We start from the raw sequence: 15,525 nt of genomic DNA on the forward strand, positions 1-15,525 counted from the left end.
AGACTGTTTAGAAGGATTTAAGGAAGGTTTCCACCATATATGAATATGTGGAAGTGTGACGATTTGCATAAACAGAGAACAGAAGATGGCCCCATACTTCCAAGGGAGATGATAACTTCAGTTTTGGATAAGGTGAGTTTATGATGCCTGTGAGTCATTCAGGTAGGGATGTGTCATGGACACTTAGACAAAGGGAAAAAGGTCTGTCTTGGAGACAGAGATTTCCACTACTTTTTTACCTTGTAAAGCCACTTAGGAGAGTTGCCAGTGAACTACTCCTAAGCATAGATCCTTCAGGGACTGCTTTAATAATTTTTTTTTTTTAATTTGCAGCACATTTTGTGAAAATTACTGAAAATGTGCTGAAGCCAGGCTTTGAAACATAAAGCTAGACTTTAAAAGCTTAAATTTTGTTTATCTCATTAATTTATCTCATAAAATCTTCCTTCATATATGTCCCCAAAATACACCTTTGTCTAATCTCAGTTTAGCCTAACTCAAGTTGAAGCATTGACTGCATGGATTCCATTTAGATATCACCAATTTAGGCTTTGTTCATGTGTGTCCTTAAATCCCTGGGATGGGGGAGAAGTTAAAGTAAATTGCAACTTATGAAAAAGAACTCAGGACATTTTAAACTGCAAAACTATAAAAAATAAATTTGTTGACAGAAGGAACAAAGAAGGTTCTGAACTTAGCAACCAATGAAAAATTACCATTCGTATGATTTACGACAGAAATTTTCTCCTCTTGTCCAGCTCTTCCGGGGAAAAAGCTCTCACCAACCCCTCTCCTGGGCCTTCAGCCCTTCTCCCACCAGAACCGGAAGGACACCCAACTCCCTGGAGGAGAAATCAATGGGCTGCTAATTTGAACTTGAGATTGTGAGGAGGAAGCAACAGAACTCCAGGGAGGATGAAAAGAGGAGTGGGGGAGGCAAAGGGCTAAGAATGCCTAGTAGACAATGGAAGGGAGGGAGACTCAAGGAGAGAAGCTTTCAGATGTCCATCCGGGTGGACTCAGTGTGTAGGAGGTGACTGAAGATGCGTAATGGAGAACCACCTTGCAGCACCCTCTGCACTTGTGATCTTGATTGTCTAAACCTAAGAATTTTCTCTCTACTAAGGAGCAGTGTTTAACCTTTTCAGGGCATAGTTAAGGGATTACAGCTGGATGCTTTAAGGCTCTGATCTTTTGGTGCAAAATGAGGCAAATCCATGCAAATGAAGACCTGGCAGTTTTTCTTGGACTCTTCTGATTTCAGCTTCTTAATGTGCACATTCTCAGCATTCTCAGGAAAGTCTCATGGGACTTTCCAATCACAGAGTCAAATTCTCACTGTTTTATTATGATGCCTTTGAGAATCAACAAAAATAAAACTTTACCCTCTCTTAAAAAATGCTTAGGACACATTTTTCAACTCTAGAAAGATGTTTAATTTAGGGCCAACGCCAAAAGCACGCAACTCCAAAACTAAGATGAACCTGAGGTTATGAAATCTTTGCCCTTTTAAAAGGAACCGTAAGGATAGGTATGTAGATGAATATATATGTGTGGTGCGCGGGGCGGGGAAGAGAACCTTAGTTTTTCAGTTCTGTTTTCTGACAATACGTCATTACCGGTATTTGGTGGAATAACTGGCACATGGTGTCGTTCAAAACCATTTGTGAAATAAGTTAATCTCTTCAAAGAATCTCAAGTTTACAAACTGTTCCGCCTGCAGAACCATCTCTTTTCTGTAAATTGCCAGAATTTATGGGGTAGAAGACGGAAGATGAGTCGGTGAAAAGGTCAAAGAAGCCAGAGAGTAAAGGCTAAGAAATTAAGGGGGGTCAAGGAGTGAAGGACTAACCAGTGTCCATTGGATCTGGGAATTTCTAGGCCTTAGGGCACAGCAGTGTGGGTACAACAGCATGATGATTAAGAGACAGGATTCTGGAGTCAGACTTCCTGAGTTCAAGTCTCAGCTCCACTCTTTACGCTGTATGAAGTAATTGAGTGGCTTTCTCTTCACCTCAGTTTTCCATCTGTGAAATGAGGATACAGTTGTAACAGAACTGATACAAGGACTCTATAAGCTAACTTTCAGCCCAGGAGGAATTCTTGTTTCTTTTCTTTCTTTTAAATAAATTTATTTATTTTATTTATTTAATAAATAAAATTTATTTATTAATTTTGGTTGGGTTGGGTCTCTGTTGCTGCACGCGGGCTTTCTCTAGTTGTGGCAAGTGGGGGGCTACTCTTCATTGTAGTGCACGGGCTTCTCATTGGGGTGGCTTCTCTTGTTGCGGAGCATGGGCTCTAGGCGCACGGGCTTCAGTAGTTGTGGCACATGGGCTCAGTAGTTGTGTGCTGTAGAGTGCAGTCTCAGTAGTTGTGGCGCACGGGCTTAGTTGCTCTGCAGCATGTGGGATCTTCCCGGACCAGGGATTGAACTTGTGTCCCCTGCATTGGCAGGCGGATTCTTTTTTTTTTTTTTTTTTTTTTTTTTTTTGCAGTACGCGGGCTTCTCACAGTAGTGGCCTCTCTGGTTGCAGAGCACAGGCTCCGGACGCGCAGGCTCAGCAGCCATGGCTCACGGGCCTAGCCGCTCCGCGGCATGTGGGGCCTTCCCGGACCGGGGCACGAACCCGTGTCCCCTGCATTGGCAGGCGGACTCTCAACCACTGCGCCACCAGGGAAGCCCGGCAGGCGGATTTTTAACCACTGCGCCACCAGGGAAGTCCCAGAATGCTTGTTTCAAATGCTATTTTCTGAGGAATTGAGGGCTTTTGGTGAAAATTAATGCAGTCTAGTCATGGTTTAGATAGTCCAATCAGTGTTACTAGCTAGAGTTGTGATCCTAAGTGACTTCTTTTAATTTTTTTGCCTTTTTCCTCATTTGTTAAATAAAATAATAAAATCTGTTTCTTGAAGCTTATGAGATATATACTGAAAGATTTTTACAAGATAAAAAGAAAGTACAACAAAAATATGTGAAAGTATTATTATTTTTAAATTCAAACACTTTCATCATTCTTTACATGTGTATTCCCATGAATTCCAGGGAACTACAACATCTGATGTTTGAAGTTTCTGGCAAGGGTTTACCTTCTTGAGTATCTCCACAAGGAGAGGAAGTAAATCACTTCAATTTTTTAAAAGGAGAACTTCATACTAAAGGCAAAAAGCCTTCTGGCTTCCAATCAGCTGTTTCTCTCTTTGGTCAGCCTCCTCCTTCCATCTCCATTCTCGACTAAGTGGTCAGATGAGAAGGGTGATGAGGTGAGGAAAGTGCCTAACGAGGGTTCCCCAAACTATAACCCTGGGTATCTCAGGTATCTATCTATTAAATCCTGAAGTCTGAGGATGACAAATCCCACTGTAAGGGGACAGAACTTAGCTCAGCTGTCAAGGTGCTTGAGTTAATTTCAAAAATAGATTTAGTATGTATAAAATTTTGTTTTAACCATGGCACAGTATCAAGGGATGTTTAAATCTGGAGACTTTTTTTGTTACTCCATGTCCTCAATAAGGTGAGCACTACCTTCATATAATAGAATGGTGTACGTTCTGTCAGCTTCTTAGAGCATGTTTCTGCATTTTCCCAGTGTTATGGAGAATATTCATTGATTACTTTAATCAGTTTTTAAAAATTCACAATTTCCCCTTCTTCTTTGTTAAGACCAATTAGGTAACACACACACACACACATACATGGGCACACACACAATGGGATTTTTAAATTCCTTATACTTGTTTTGGAACAGCATTTACCACTCGTATTATTTTTAAAGTTTTGCATCACCATTCAGATAAGTTTTAAGGCAAGCAGAAGGCTAATTTTAAAATACGTTTCATATGGGTCTGTTTTGCATAGTAGGATCATCTGAATAAATCTTCCTTTGAGACATTCCTTCCATTTATCTCTTTGTTTCTACAACAGCCAGCTTGTTCTTCACCTACAGGAGGGCTAACTTGACTTTTCCAGGGACTTTCAATTATTTCTAGATGTTGGGCAAAATACAAGACTGAGATCACCATGATTTTCAAAAGTTCCTCATCTCTTACATTTGTCCTTTATCTTTCAAATGCTATGTTCATCATTATGTTTGATAGAGTGACGTAAGTTGGAAGTTATCCTATATTCACTTTTATGTTCAGATTTCACAGTTTGCTAAATATAAACCTATTTTTCCTCCTTTCATTGCCAATGTCCCCAACATCAATGGCTCAGTTCTTGATGTTTTGTGTTACTTCCTGAGACTTACTGAATTCTCAGATATGAAGACACTTTTCTGAACATATTCTCAGTGTGGGTTTCTCAGTGGTGGAGTAGAGAATCCTCATCTGTGCTGCCTTCAGCAGCTGTGTAAATACAGCTGGAAACTTGCAAGTGGACAGCGTTGATTGTAAATTGGTTTCCTTATGTGTTTTGGAATGCTGTTCTAAGAACCATGAACCCTGAATTTCAGATGAGTTTCCATCGCTACAACTTTCATATACATATTTAATATTACTTTCTGGGTTTGGACAAAGCCTTGCCCTTAGTGGACATGTTACTTCTTTAGGCTTAGGCTCCTTCTTGGACTTTTTATTTTACAATATCCTAAAACTCATGACAAACAGAAACATTACAGATCCTTTAGTCTTCTGGATGTTTGGGGTAAGGCAGGTGTATTAGCCTACTGGGGTTCCCATAACAAAATACCACAGACTGGGTGGCTTAAACAACAGAAATTTATTTTCTCACAAATCTGGAGATTGGGGTGTCAGCAGAGTTGGTTTCTTTCAAGCTTATCTCCTTGGCTGGTAGATATCCATCTTCTCCCATCATCTTCACAGGGTCTTTCCTTTGTGTGTGCCTGTGTCTTAATCTCCTTCTTATAAGGACACCAGTCACATTGGATTAGGGCCTACCCTCATGAGTCATCTTCCCTTAATCATCTCTTTAAAGACCCTATCTCCAAATATAGTCACATTCTGAAATACTGGGGGTCAGGACTTGAATATATGAATTTTGGAGGGGACACAATTCAGCCTATCATAGGAAGGAAGCAGGAGGAAAAGGGAGGTAGTGATAAGAAAATTACTCAAAGCTTGCTGTTGGAGTATTGAGTGTATGAGTTCTACACTCAACAGGTACAGAACTGAACTTATCATCACCTCCTTCTCCTCCCAAATCCAGTCTTCTTGTGTTTTCTGTTTCAGGAGGGACCATCGTCATCTAAGCAGTCACAGAGCCAGAAACCTGGAATCCTCTTGGGCTCTCTTCTCCAGCTAATCCCTATTACTCTATTAAACCCCTAATGAGTCCTGCAAGTCTACCTTGGAATGTATCTTCACTCCTTCCCTCATCTCCTTTCCCATGGTCTCTACCTTAATTTGGGCTACTTATAATTACTCACCTGGATTACTGTAATAATCCCCTAATTCATCTTATTTCCTCAATTCTGCCCTTTCTCCCTACTAAAATTCATCCTCCAAACTACTCTAAGAGTAGTCTTTCTAGGAAAAAAAAATCTGGTCATGTCACTTTCAGATTGAATTTCTTTAATGGTTCCACATTGCTTTAAGCATAGAATTCAAATTTCTTAGCTCTAACATGCAATATAATTCTTTCCCTTCAGTCTGATGGTCACATGCTTATTTCTGGGTGAGCATTATTAGGCCCAGGCAATCCAATATGCTGATTGGCTAAAATAATTAGGATCTACTCCTTAGGGTCATCTTCCCTGGAATCATGGGCTGGATGGGGGAAAGATGGGGCCCAGGACAAAATCAGGGTTTCCCTAAGAATGTGGAGGAGGAAAGAGACAGTGGGTGTCAGGCAGGTAACCAGTAATGTCTTCAGTCTGTTCCTTCACGGAATTCGCAGCCTAGTGGTGAAGACAGAAAAATAAAGGCAAAGTTACAGTGCAGTGTGATAAGGACAATTGTAGAGTTTTGCGCAGGGTGCACAGTAAGCATGAAGGCTCCTTTGTAAATTAGACCAGGGCTTCAAAGAAAGTTTCCTAAAGGAGGTGATACACAACCCAATTTGTGAAAAATGAGCAAGAGTTAACACACTGAAGAAGAGGAAAGAGGCATTGTGGCAGCAGGAACAGCAAGTGAAAAGGCCCAAGAGTCATGCAAGAGTCACTGGGGAGCCACACATCATTTGGGTTGACCAGAGAGGAACTATATATGTCATATAAGTTTTATTCTATAAAGTTTCCGATAATACTTCTGTTGTATTGTATAAAGCTACTGTGTATGTACTGCTAACTAAAGGCCAAACACGGTATGCAATTCCACTTAATACAGCACTCTGGGGTTAGAATGTAAACCCCAACCGATAGATGAAGAAACTCAGACTAAAAGGCTAAAGAACTTATACAGGGTCATATAGACCTGGCTCTAACCACTTTTATACACAACTTTTCAACCTCATGAAACTTGTTACCTCAAGCAATGACATAGGCTGAAAACAAATAGAATTGTAGGAATATACATTTGGATATATTTGAGAACCAGATATCTAAGAGAGATTGAAGGAAAACCCTGTTTCTAAAGTACAACTTCTCTTTTTGACCAAGTCCTCTGATGGACTATTCTTTGGCATACATGTCAGGGATAGAACACAACGGTCAGTTTCTGACGCAGGGTTCTTCTGTCACCTGGCTGTCACCAGTCAGCGATCACATTTCTTAGCTCATGATCTGCCCCCGTCTCTGCTGGAATGTCTTTCCCCCTTCTTCAATTTGCTGCCTTTTGTTCATTCTTCACAGATTCAGTTTAAGCATCACTTCCTTTAGGAAACTTTCTCTGAACCCCTGGTCTGGTTAAGAAAGGAGGCTTTGTGTTCACAGTGTACCCTGTGTAGAACTCTACAACTGTCCTTATCACAATGCACTGTAACTTTGGCTTTGGTTGTTTCCCTACCCCCTCACTGCAGTCTGTAAAGTCTAAGATAAGGACATTGCGTTCTTCTTTTTCCTCTTTCCTAAGAAAACCTCAGTTTTGTTCAGGTCTCTGTCTCTCCTGCATGTGGTCCACATAGCTCAAGAAAGGCTACCTCTTTCCTCTCACGAATGGATCTGGTTGTTTAAGCCAGTGATTCTCAACCAGAGGTAAGTTTTCCCCTCCAAGGAACATTTGACAATGTGTGGACATATATTTGGTTGGCACAGCCAAGCCTTGCTACAGGCATCCACTTGGTAGAGGCCAGAGATGCTGCTAAACATCCTACAATGAACTGGGCGGCCCCCTATCCCCTCCCCACTGGGCCCCTTGTCCCCATCAAAGAGTCATCTGGCCCCAAACAACAAAATACTACTGAGGTTGAGGCACTCTGGTTTAAGTCAGTGTTTGTGTGACTTTGTTTCCTGATCGTTAATGGTCTAGGGATGAATATGAACCATACGGATGCAAGGGACTGATATACCATGAATGGGAAAAAGATGGGATGATAAAGCTGGAAAGCTGGATTGTGGTTACATTGTGGCGAATTTTAAGTGGAAGACTAAGTATGGTCTTTGTACTGTAATGGAGCAGGGAGTAAGTACCATGATTGAAAAGTATTTCAGGAGAGTAGGTCTACCATGTCACCCGCAGGATAGATGGGAGTGGGACGGAGCATGACAGCCAGGAGCCCCTGAGACAGCTATTGTTACATTTCCTGAGTGAGGTGACATGGTGGGTGGTCCTATTTAGGTCCCTAGTGGTTAGTGTAGTCTCCTACACCCAGAGGGACTCAAGAATGTTTCTTGAATAGTTGGTTTGCAACTGTTTTCTGGAACACAATAAATAGATTATGATTCTGACCCAGTGTTCTTATTACTTAAAAAATCTGTGTCACCTAGATGTCTGTGATTACACGTGGAGAAAAAATAACGTTTAATAAATTCCAAATTTCCCTGTGTTTTGAAAGGACATCATCTTAGGTAAATTTTGCATAAACACTAAAGGCAGCTTGTGTGTATGTGTGTGTGTGTGTGTGTGTGTGTGTGTGTGTGTGTGTGTAGAAATGTTTTCTTGTAGAAGTACCTTTTGAACATACTTTCCTGGGATAGATTTTTGGTACATGTAGCCGTGCCCTGTTGGGTTTCGAGTCTGACTCTGAGGTGAATGCCCAAGATCTCAATGTTGGGGTACCCTTTACCAGCTTCCTGGGGCTGCAGACCTGCAGAGGCAGCCCCCAGGCTTCTGCCCTATCCCACTGCCCCATTTACTCGGCAGACCTGCCTTCCATCACTTTCCTGGCTGGTGAACACTGGCCTGAAGGCATTAGGGAAGTTCACTGAGACTTGTTTTTTCCCTTTGTTCCTAGTAATGGTTCCAAGGTAAGTTTTTTTGGCAGGAAAACGACTGTGATGTTTTAGATTAATTCAGGGAAGCTCCTAGTGGACCCCTTAAACATGGCACCCACTGGCAGCCTAATCAGTACTTGCTGCTTTGGTAGTGTGCAAGGACATCTATAGTCCTGGCAATAAGCTTACAGAGAATTTATTCTTTATAATTGAGTGTAAAACATTGCTTTTTAAGGTGTGCTTTTCTTACTCAAAAAAACTTAAGACTAAAAAACAAGACAGTCTATAAATATATGTTTAATAACTTAGTTTTGTAAGTCCACCCCCCCTTTCCTTTTGATTGTTATAATGGAAAACATTGCTTTCAGTGATTAGAAGTAAAATGTTGATGGCAAATTTAAAAGACATTACGATCCTTTATATCTTTTTTCTCTTGGCAAAGCAATTTAATTAGGAAATAATCTTGTCCTCTAACATCTGACAATTACCATAAAATTATATCCCACTTGGTTGGCAACGAAACCAGTTTGTTCGAATTTGTAGCAAAATTTTGAGCTTTTACATTACTGTGAAAAGACAGTCAGATTTTAAATTAGAAAGATGAGGTTTAAAAAAAAATCAGAAATGCAAATAACCGCTTTTAAAACGCAATCTCCAATTTTCAGAAGTATGATTTCAGTGGGGCTGAGAGTGGGGAACCTACCAAATCCTTCCGGGAAGGAGAAGGGAGCACCTGGGGAGGGTGCTGATCACATCAGAGCTCAGCTCTTGCTGCCTGTGCACGCGTGTGACTGTGTGCACGCACGCGTGTGTGTGTATGTGTGTGCCTGCGTGTGTGCGCGCGCGCGGCCACAGGGCCGCTGGGGTGCTCGGGCCGCGGGCTTCCTCGCGGCCGGGAGCGGGGCGCGCGTCCCCGGCTGGGCAGACCCGGGTCGTGCGCAAACGCATGCAACGCCGGCTCTTTGTGTGTCTGTGTGGCTCCGCGCCGCCGCGGGCACCATTTTCTACTCGGCTCGGGACAGGCACATAAAAGGGAAGGCGGCTGCCGCCCGTCGCCGTCCTCTTTCCCTCAGATGCCCTCTGCTGCAGGTTTATTATTACAGTACGGGCCGCGCCGCCTCTCCCCGCGGCCTTGGCCAGCCGCCGGGCTATGCAGCGCCCTGGCCGCCTTCACGCTTGGCTCGCCCCCAAACCGCCTCCTCCGCCTCCTTATTTGTCTGAAAAGCAACCGCACGTCGAGGCGAAGAGGCCCGCCGGGGCAACAGAGGCCGGGCCGGCGTGAGTGCGCGCCGCGCTGCGGGGGGCGGGGCCGGGGCGGCGCGCCTGTCTGCGGGCCCCTTTGTCCCCCAGGCCCGGGCCAGCGCAGTGGGGGCAGCGGGGTGCCCGGGGTGCCGAGGGCCGGGGCGCGCGCTCGTTGGCCGCTCGCCGACCGGGCCCCGAGTCGCCGATTCCTGCCGAGTAAGCAGTCTGGCTCCGCCGCGGCAGCACAGTGGCAGCAAGGCTGGGGCGCTGGCGCCGCACCAGCCCATCAGAATTAGCTCATTGTTCACTAGCACACTAGCAGCAGAGAGAGGGAGAGAGAGAGAGAGAGAGAGAGAGAGAGAAAGAGAGAGAAAGAAACTGACTCTTAGAGAAAGAGACACACTCTTGGAGAGAGAGAGAGCGCGAGGCAGGGAGACCTTCCCCTCCTTTTTCCAAGGCTGCACTTCTTGGAAGTGAAGCTGGTTTGGGTTTTGTTTCCCTTCCCCCTCCTCCCTCCTCTTCCTCCACCCCTTTTCCCTCCCCCTGCCCCCTCTCCCCATCCCCCAGCTGTCTTTCTAGCATGATACCCTTTTTCATCCACATTTGTGTTTCAGGTGTAGAGAGGAGAGAGTGAACAGGGAGCGGGGCTTTTGTCTGTAAGTATATGCCATTCCCATCCCCGGCCGGGAGCGCTGCTTTCTCTTTTGTGTCGATTTCTTGCCGTTGCTCTTAGCTGGACCCTTCAACCCTGCAGAGTTCATGCTTCTTCCCTCTTAATTCTAAAGAGCTGAAGCGTGTACTTGGAGAAATTCTGGCATTTTGGGTCCTACTGCATTAAGGCTGGAATTTAACTTGGGCTTTTTTAAAAAAAATGCACAAGTTAAGAGGGAGAATTCTTTTGCGAAGGGGTGGGGTTTTTTGCTTGTTGGTGTGGTTAATTTTTGTTCTTCTTGCTCATAAAGCATTGTTAGGAACTGTTTTGTTTCTTTTCATGAGATGCACTTTGGTGCATGCAAGCCTCGCCCCCCCCCCGCGCCTTTTATAAAATGAATTTGTGTCCCTCCATCCTTAGACTTTATTACTCTTTCAAAGCTGCTGTCGCCTCCTGGGGTCTTTCCAGGCATTCGATCTTGCAACACTTTTTTTTCCTGCATTTTCTTATAAAGCAGTTGAACTTCAGGGGAGGGAGGGCTTAAAAATAACTGACTGCTTTTTGCTTGATGATGATAATAATCTCATTTGCATTTATATGTATCTGTAATACCATTATAGGAAAACTCGAAGAGCTTAAGATACCCTGTTAGAGAACTTTTAGTTTCTCCATTCATCTTAATTTTTGTCTTAACTTATGTTAACAAAAGAACTGTGTTCTGATGACACAAAGGTTGAGAGGAAAATCACTGCAGCATGTACATTAATGTTTATTTGGTTTAGGGAGAAGGGCATAATGGTGTATATTCCTGACTTTTCCCCCTCAGTGTAGTTTTTTTTTTTTTTTTTTTAAGCACGGAAGGTTATGTAATGCAGTGCCATTTCCAAAAATATCCACTCTGAGGCATTACACTACGCGGTGGAAGGCTGATTCCTATTCTGCTGTCTTGATTGCAAATATACTGCCAGTAGTATGTCTGGGAACAAAGAGCAGCCAGAAAACAATCTATTTTTATCACTTGGTTCTACTTTTAAGTTTGAACTCCTGCAATTTAAAGATGAACCCAACAATAAGAATAGCCCAGGACTCTGGGAAGCTAGGTACCAGGGATTCCTTTGTCCCCTATTTAAGCCTACAGACCGATTGAAAAGCTCTTTCAGAAGCCCCAGTGGTTACAATAATTTGCATGTAACTTAGCTTAACCACAGAAAATGGTTATTTGTCTGTAGCCTCTAAACAGGCTTTCTCATTTGCTGACCTGTGGTGTGGCAATTTGTCTACTGTATTTAAACATGTTTTGCAGGTTGGTTGGTCTCCTTGGACTGAAGAGAGGGAGGGTGCAAGGCCAAGACTGTTAAGGATTCTCAAAATGGTAAGCATTGGTCATCAGAGGAGATTCTCAGTTGCTTCTTATCAGTCTTTATTCCATATAAATATCAACCACCCACCTTCATCCTGCTTGAACCCTCCATTGTTCCTACCCCATCTGACCTTTCAAAGGTTCTGTCTCTAGCCTGGGGAGCTTTGCAGTACAGCAATTTATATGAACTGGATGTGGTGAATTAGGGATTAGGTCTTTTGATTTTCAATCATTTTGAATAGAAAACTGAAATTCCTCTTTCAGAAGTGGCGATTTATTTAACTCCAACAACAGAAACCATTCTGTTCTTTAAGAAGAGTGATATGTTGTGACATGCGTGGAAGAGGTGGCAGCAGTAGGGCTCAAACAAAGCAATGAGTCTTCTATTAGAGATAGCCAGAACTTATCCCCCAAAATAGGAGTCTGTGTCCAGCTAATCCAACAGCTATAGAATCTGCTGTCTTTAAAAGCAATATATACATAGAGCATGGACTTTTATATTAATACACTGTCTATTGTATCTCAAACATAATTAGTGTTTTTTTGTTGTTGTTGATTTATAACTTCATTTATGAGAGATATCTGCTCAGTTTTAGAAGATAAGCATGTTATCCTCTAAATGAAAGTGTAACTATTTCTGACAAGCGTTATGATCCACAGAGGAGGAAGTTAAGTGTTTGATGACTGATTAAAGAAATAGATGAAATACACGTTATAAACAGTTGAATAAGTGTATTAATTTTCTTTGAAAAATTTCCTCTATGGAAATAAAGTTGAACTGAAAAATAGAACAGAAATGTCATGAAACTTTTCACTGAAGTACAGCATGTCCTCCTGGAGATGTTTATGCTCTTTAAAACACCTCTTTGCCACTTAGAGTGTGTGATTTCCAAATTTAGTTTTCATTTTTTCTTTTAAACGAGGGAGGAATTTAATGAATCAAAATTGAATCCGATGTACTTGATGTTTTCTTTGAGAACAATCCAAGTATAAGCTTCCAACGAGAAAAATGAATCAGAAGCAGTTAAGTGAATTCTGTTTGAATTCTGTTAATAAGTAAGCTCTTATTTTTTGTATGTGCCTCACCTGTAATTTCAACAGGTGGGTGTCAAAGCACCTAATCAAATAGATCTTGTTTGGACATAGATTGATAATGACCAAATTAAGGAACTTAAGGTTGGAGGCAAAAGGGATGAACAGAAAATTAAACTAATCAGTAGGTTTTGTGCAAATGGTTCCTAACTCCATATTAAATTCCTAACTAGCCATTGTCATAGAGTTCTAGGATGGTAATAAAATAAACTGCTGCAAAGTATTTTTGTTTATTTAATTATCTTTTACTGTGACTGGCCACATCATCATGTCTTATAGCTCTTTATCCCAGAACCTTACCCTTTGTGTCACCATAGATAGACCATGAAGATTCGTGTGTGTTGTGATATGTCAGGTGACCAGTTTGGTTGAACATCAATTTGACCACTGACTCTGCCAAAACTAGCCCTATAGATCAGACTCAAAGAGTAAATATCATGTTTCCATAGTAGTGAGCGGAGTGAGCTTTGTGGAAGGCAAGCATGTGTGCCAAAGCCGAGAATGAAAGTTGGAACGATTTGCATGCCGAAGAGCAAATTCGAGTTATTACTACATGTTGTCAATTTCTCACAGTTGTCGTTTATGTATGGTGGCAGAATGAGAAATCACAATTTGTTGCTCTTGGAAGGATTTTGAGTCATGGAAAAATTCTCACAACTTTTTGGTGATCCTTTCATCAAGATGTCAGTCCCTTTTGGCACAAGCCCATTGCCTGAAATGAAACCACCGACAGTTATTGTCTGTGGGTGATTCCAAGTAACTTTCTAGCAATTCTCTTATTCCAGGAGGTCTGAGGTCTTCAAAGTCTTTTCACATTCTAATGTAAAAAAAAAAGTTTCGATTGTGTTTTTTTTAAAACTGATATTAGAGGGGTCTTATACCTCCTTTTCTCCTTTTTGGAAAAATGAAGTTATTTTCTTTCCTTGATTAAAACAGATTACTTTGCTGATCTCTGTAACTGGCTTTTTAAAGACTTAGCCTGTATACAGTAGAAACTAGTACTAGGGAAGCAATAGAGTTAACACCTGGCCACCTCTAGAGAATATACAAACATGCCTTTTCTGTTAAATGTGTATTTCCATTTACATAATTTAAAACATTAAAGAGGATCTAATTTCAGTGTATTTGAGCTGCTTAGTAAAGGGCCTATTCCAAATACAAATTTATAGTCAGCTCGTTCCAGAGTAAGAAATTAACTAGTAGACTCCAGAATTCAAAACAGAGTGATTCAATATTTAGACATTTGACATACCCTAAAGTGATGTTTCACAACGATAATTTGAAGGCACTAAAGAATACTAATGTGCCTTTTGCATTACCAAAAAAATACAACTGCTTTGTTAACACTACAAGGCTTTAATCACATTGTATTCTGTGTAGGGGACCCTTTGGGCACAACTCCAGGGGGCACCATTTACATAGACTACAGTTCATCTGGGGTTGTGCATTTTAGGAGGACTGTTAAAAGTTTTAATTTTGAGTGTGGTTTGCCTTATCTTAGTTTTCTAGAATTTTTTTTTAATAACTCATCCCTCAGCTTTTTCAGTTTTCTAGTAAACATACGTTTTTCTAGTCCCCACCCCACCCCCTTCTTTGCAATTAACAAGATATTGTGAGTCTGCAGAAATCTTCAGCATTTCTTTAATTTATATTTGGCTTTTTGTTAAATTTAATTTCTAAGATTATATTTTATATGGGTCCTTGGTTTTTACTTAGCTGTTTTATTGTAAAGGTACTTGCTTCAGGTACATCACTGAGAAGAAAATACTTCAGAATGAGCAGATGGGTCTTATTGAATAGTTTGAAAAACTAAATTATTTAATTCAATGTCAAGAGTAAGTCCTTATTTTCAACATGACTACCCTCTGTGCTGTAAACCTGCCTCCAAGTATGGATGTGCCATGGATTCACAGTGGCATAAGCATGGGCTCATTATGTTTTAACAGAGACCTAGGAATTGGAACAATTTTAGATTCTCTCTAAGACCGATGCTGAGCTTTTCAAAAAGATGAGTTGACTCCATTGTACCATTCATAGAGCTCTGCTTTCTGTACAGTCTGTGAAGTGGCATTCATGGGCTTACAAGGAGACTCTTTCAATAATCTCTCCATTAACATAAGGTTTCCTTGTTTGAAGAAAAATACAAAGATTGCGGAGGGATGAGGTCCTGTTGGTAGCTGTGCCGTTGGGTTTTGGAATGTAAATTTACAAGTTGCTTAGTGATTCTTGATTGTGGAGATGCTGAAAAGTACCTAGGAGGGTAATTTTAGATGGTACTGTCTTCTCTTTCACCAGGCCTTCTAGCACACTGTGAGGGGAGAATTGGGAATTGTTTAGGGAATGAGGACAGTAGGGATGGTCTATCTGGGTTTAGCCCCAGTCCTGCTTCCTCTTGAACTAAATAGATATTTCAGGCAGGAGAAGACATTTAAGCAGAAATCTTGGAATAAACAGTTATTTAAAGCACCATTCTATTTTTTTTGTTTGTTTGTTTCTTCTGTTTTAACCTGATGCAATCCTTAAAAACTGGCATGTAAATCAGATCTTCATAAATACACTGAAGGAATTCACTTTATTTTAAACCCTAAGATGAATACTTTGAAATCAGAAAATACACTTCTAAAATATGAATACTTTAGTAAGCCAAATGAGTAACCTCCAGATTATGAGTCTTAATACATCCTGTTCACTTACATTGGACCGACTGGGAGCCTTGGAGTGAAGTACTGTGGCCTCCTTGCTCTTGCACATATTTTTTTAAATGCTGTTTCTGGCTGGAAAGTCTTTTAAGGTCTTATTCTCACAACCAAAGTGAAATGGAGGGTTGAGATAATTGTCTGAATAATTATGCTTAAAACAAAAAAAAAAGTTGATTTTTGTCTGATTCATCTTGGCTATTCAAAATGTTG

The 15,525-nt window shown here is 41.4% G+C and overlaps 1 protein-coding gene across 3 annotated transcripts in view; it reads left to right on the forward strand.

Annotated features, from left to right (window-relative positions):
- Positions 1–7,035: 7,035 nt before the first annotated feature.
- The window catches only part of NREP (neuronal regeneration related protein), a 31,661-nt gene continuing 23,171 nt past the window's right edge, over positions 7,036–15,525 (forward strand). Inside the window, exons 1-3 of one of the 3 annotated variants that reach the window (XM_029217937.1) lie at positions 7,036–7,091; positions 10,127–10,168; positions 11,468–11,536. In XM_029217937.1, the coding sequence (XP_029073770.1) occupies positions 11,534–11,536 (3 nt within the window). In that variant the 5' untranslated portion in view covers positions 7,036–7,091; positions 10,127–10,168; positions 11,468–11,533. Of the gene's footprint in view, positions 7,092–9,679; positions 9,729–10,057; positions 10,169–11,467; positions 11,537–15,525 lie in introns of those variants that run through there. The other 2 variants (XM_029217936.1, XM_029217935.1) reach the window with 2 other exon arrangements.

The sequence above is a fragment of the Monodon monoceros genome, unplaced genomic scaffold (genome assembly GCF_005190385.1).
Source record: "Monodon monoceros isolate NGI ecotype Baffin Bay Population unplaced genomic scaffold, NGI_Narwhal_1 Super_Scaffold_12, whole genome shotgun sequence".
Classification (NCBI taxonomy): Eukaryota; Metazoa; Chordata; class Mammalia; order Artiodactyla; family Monodontidae; genus Monodon; species Monodon monoceros.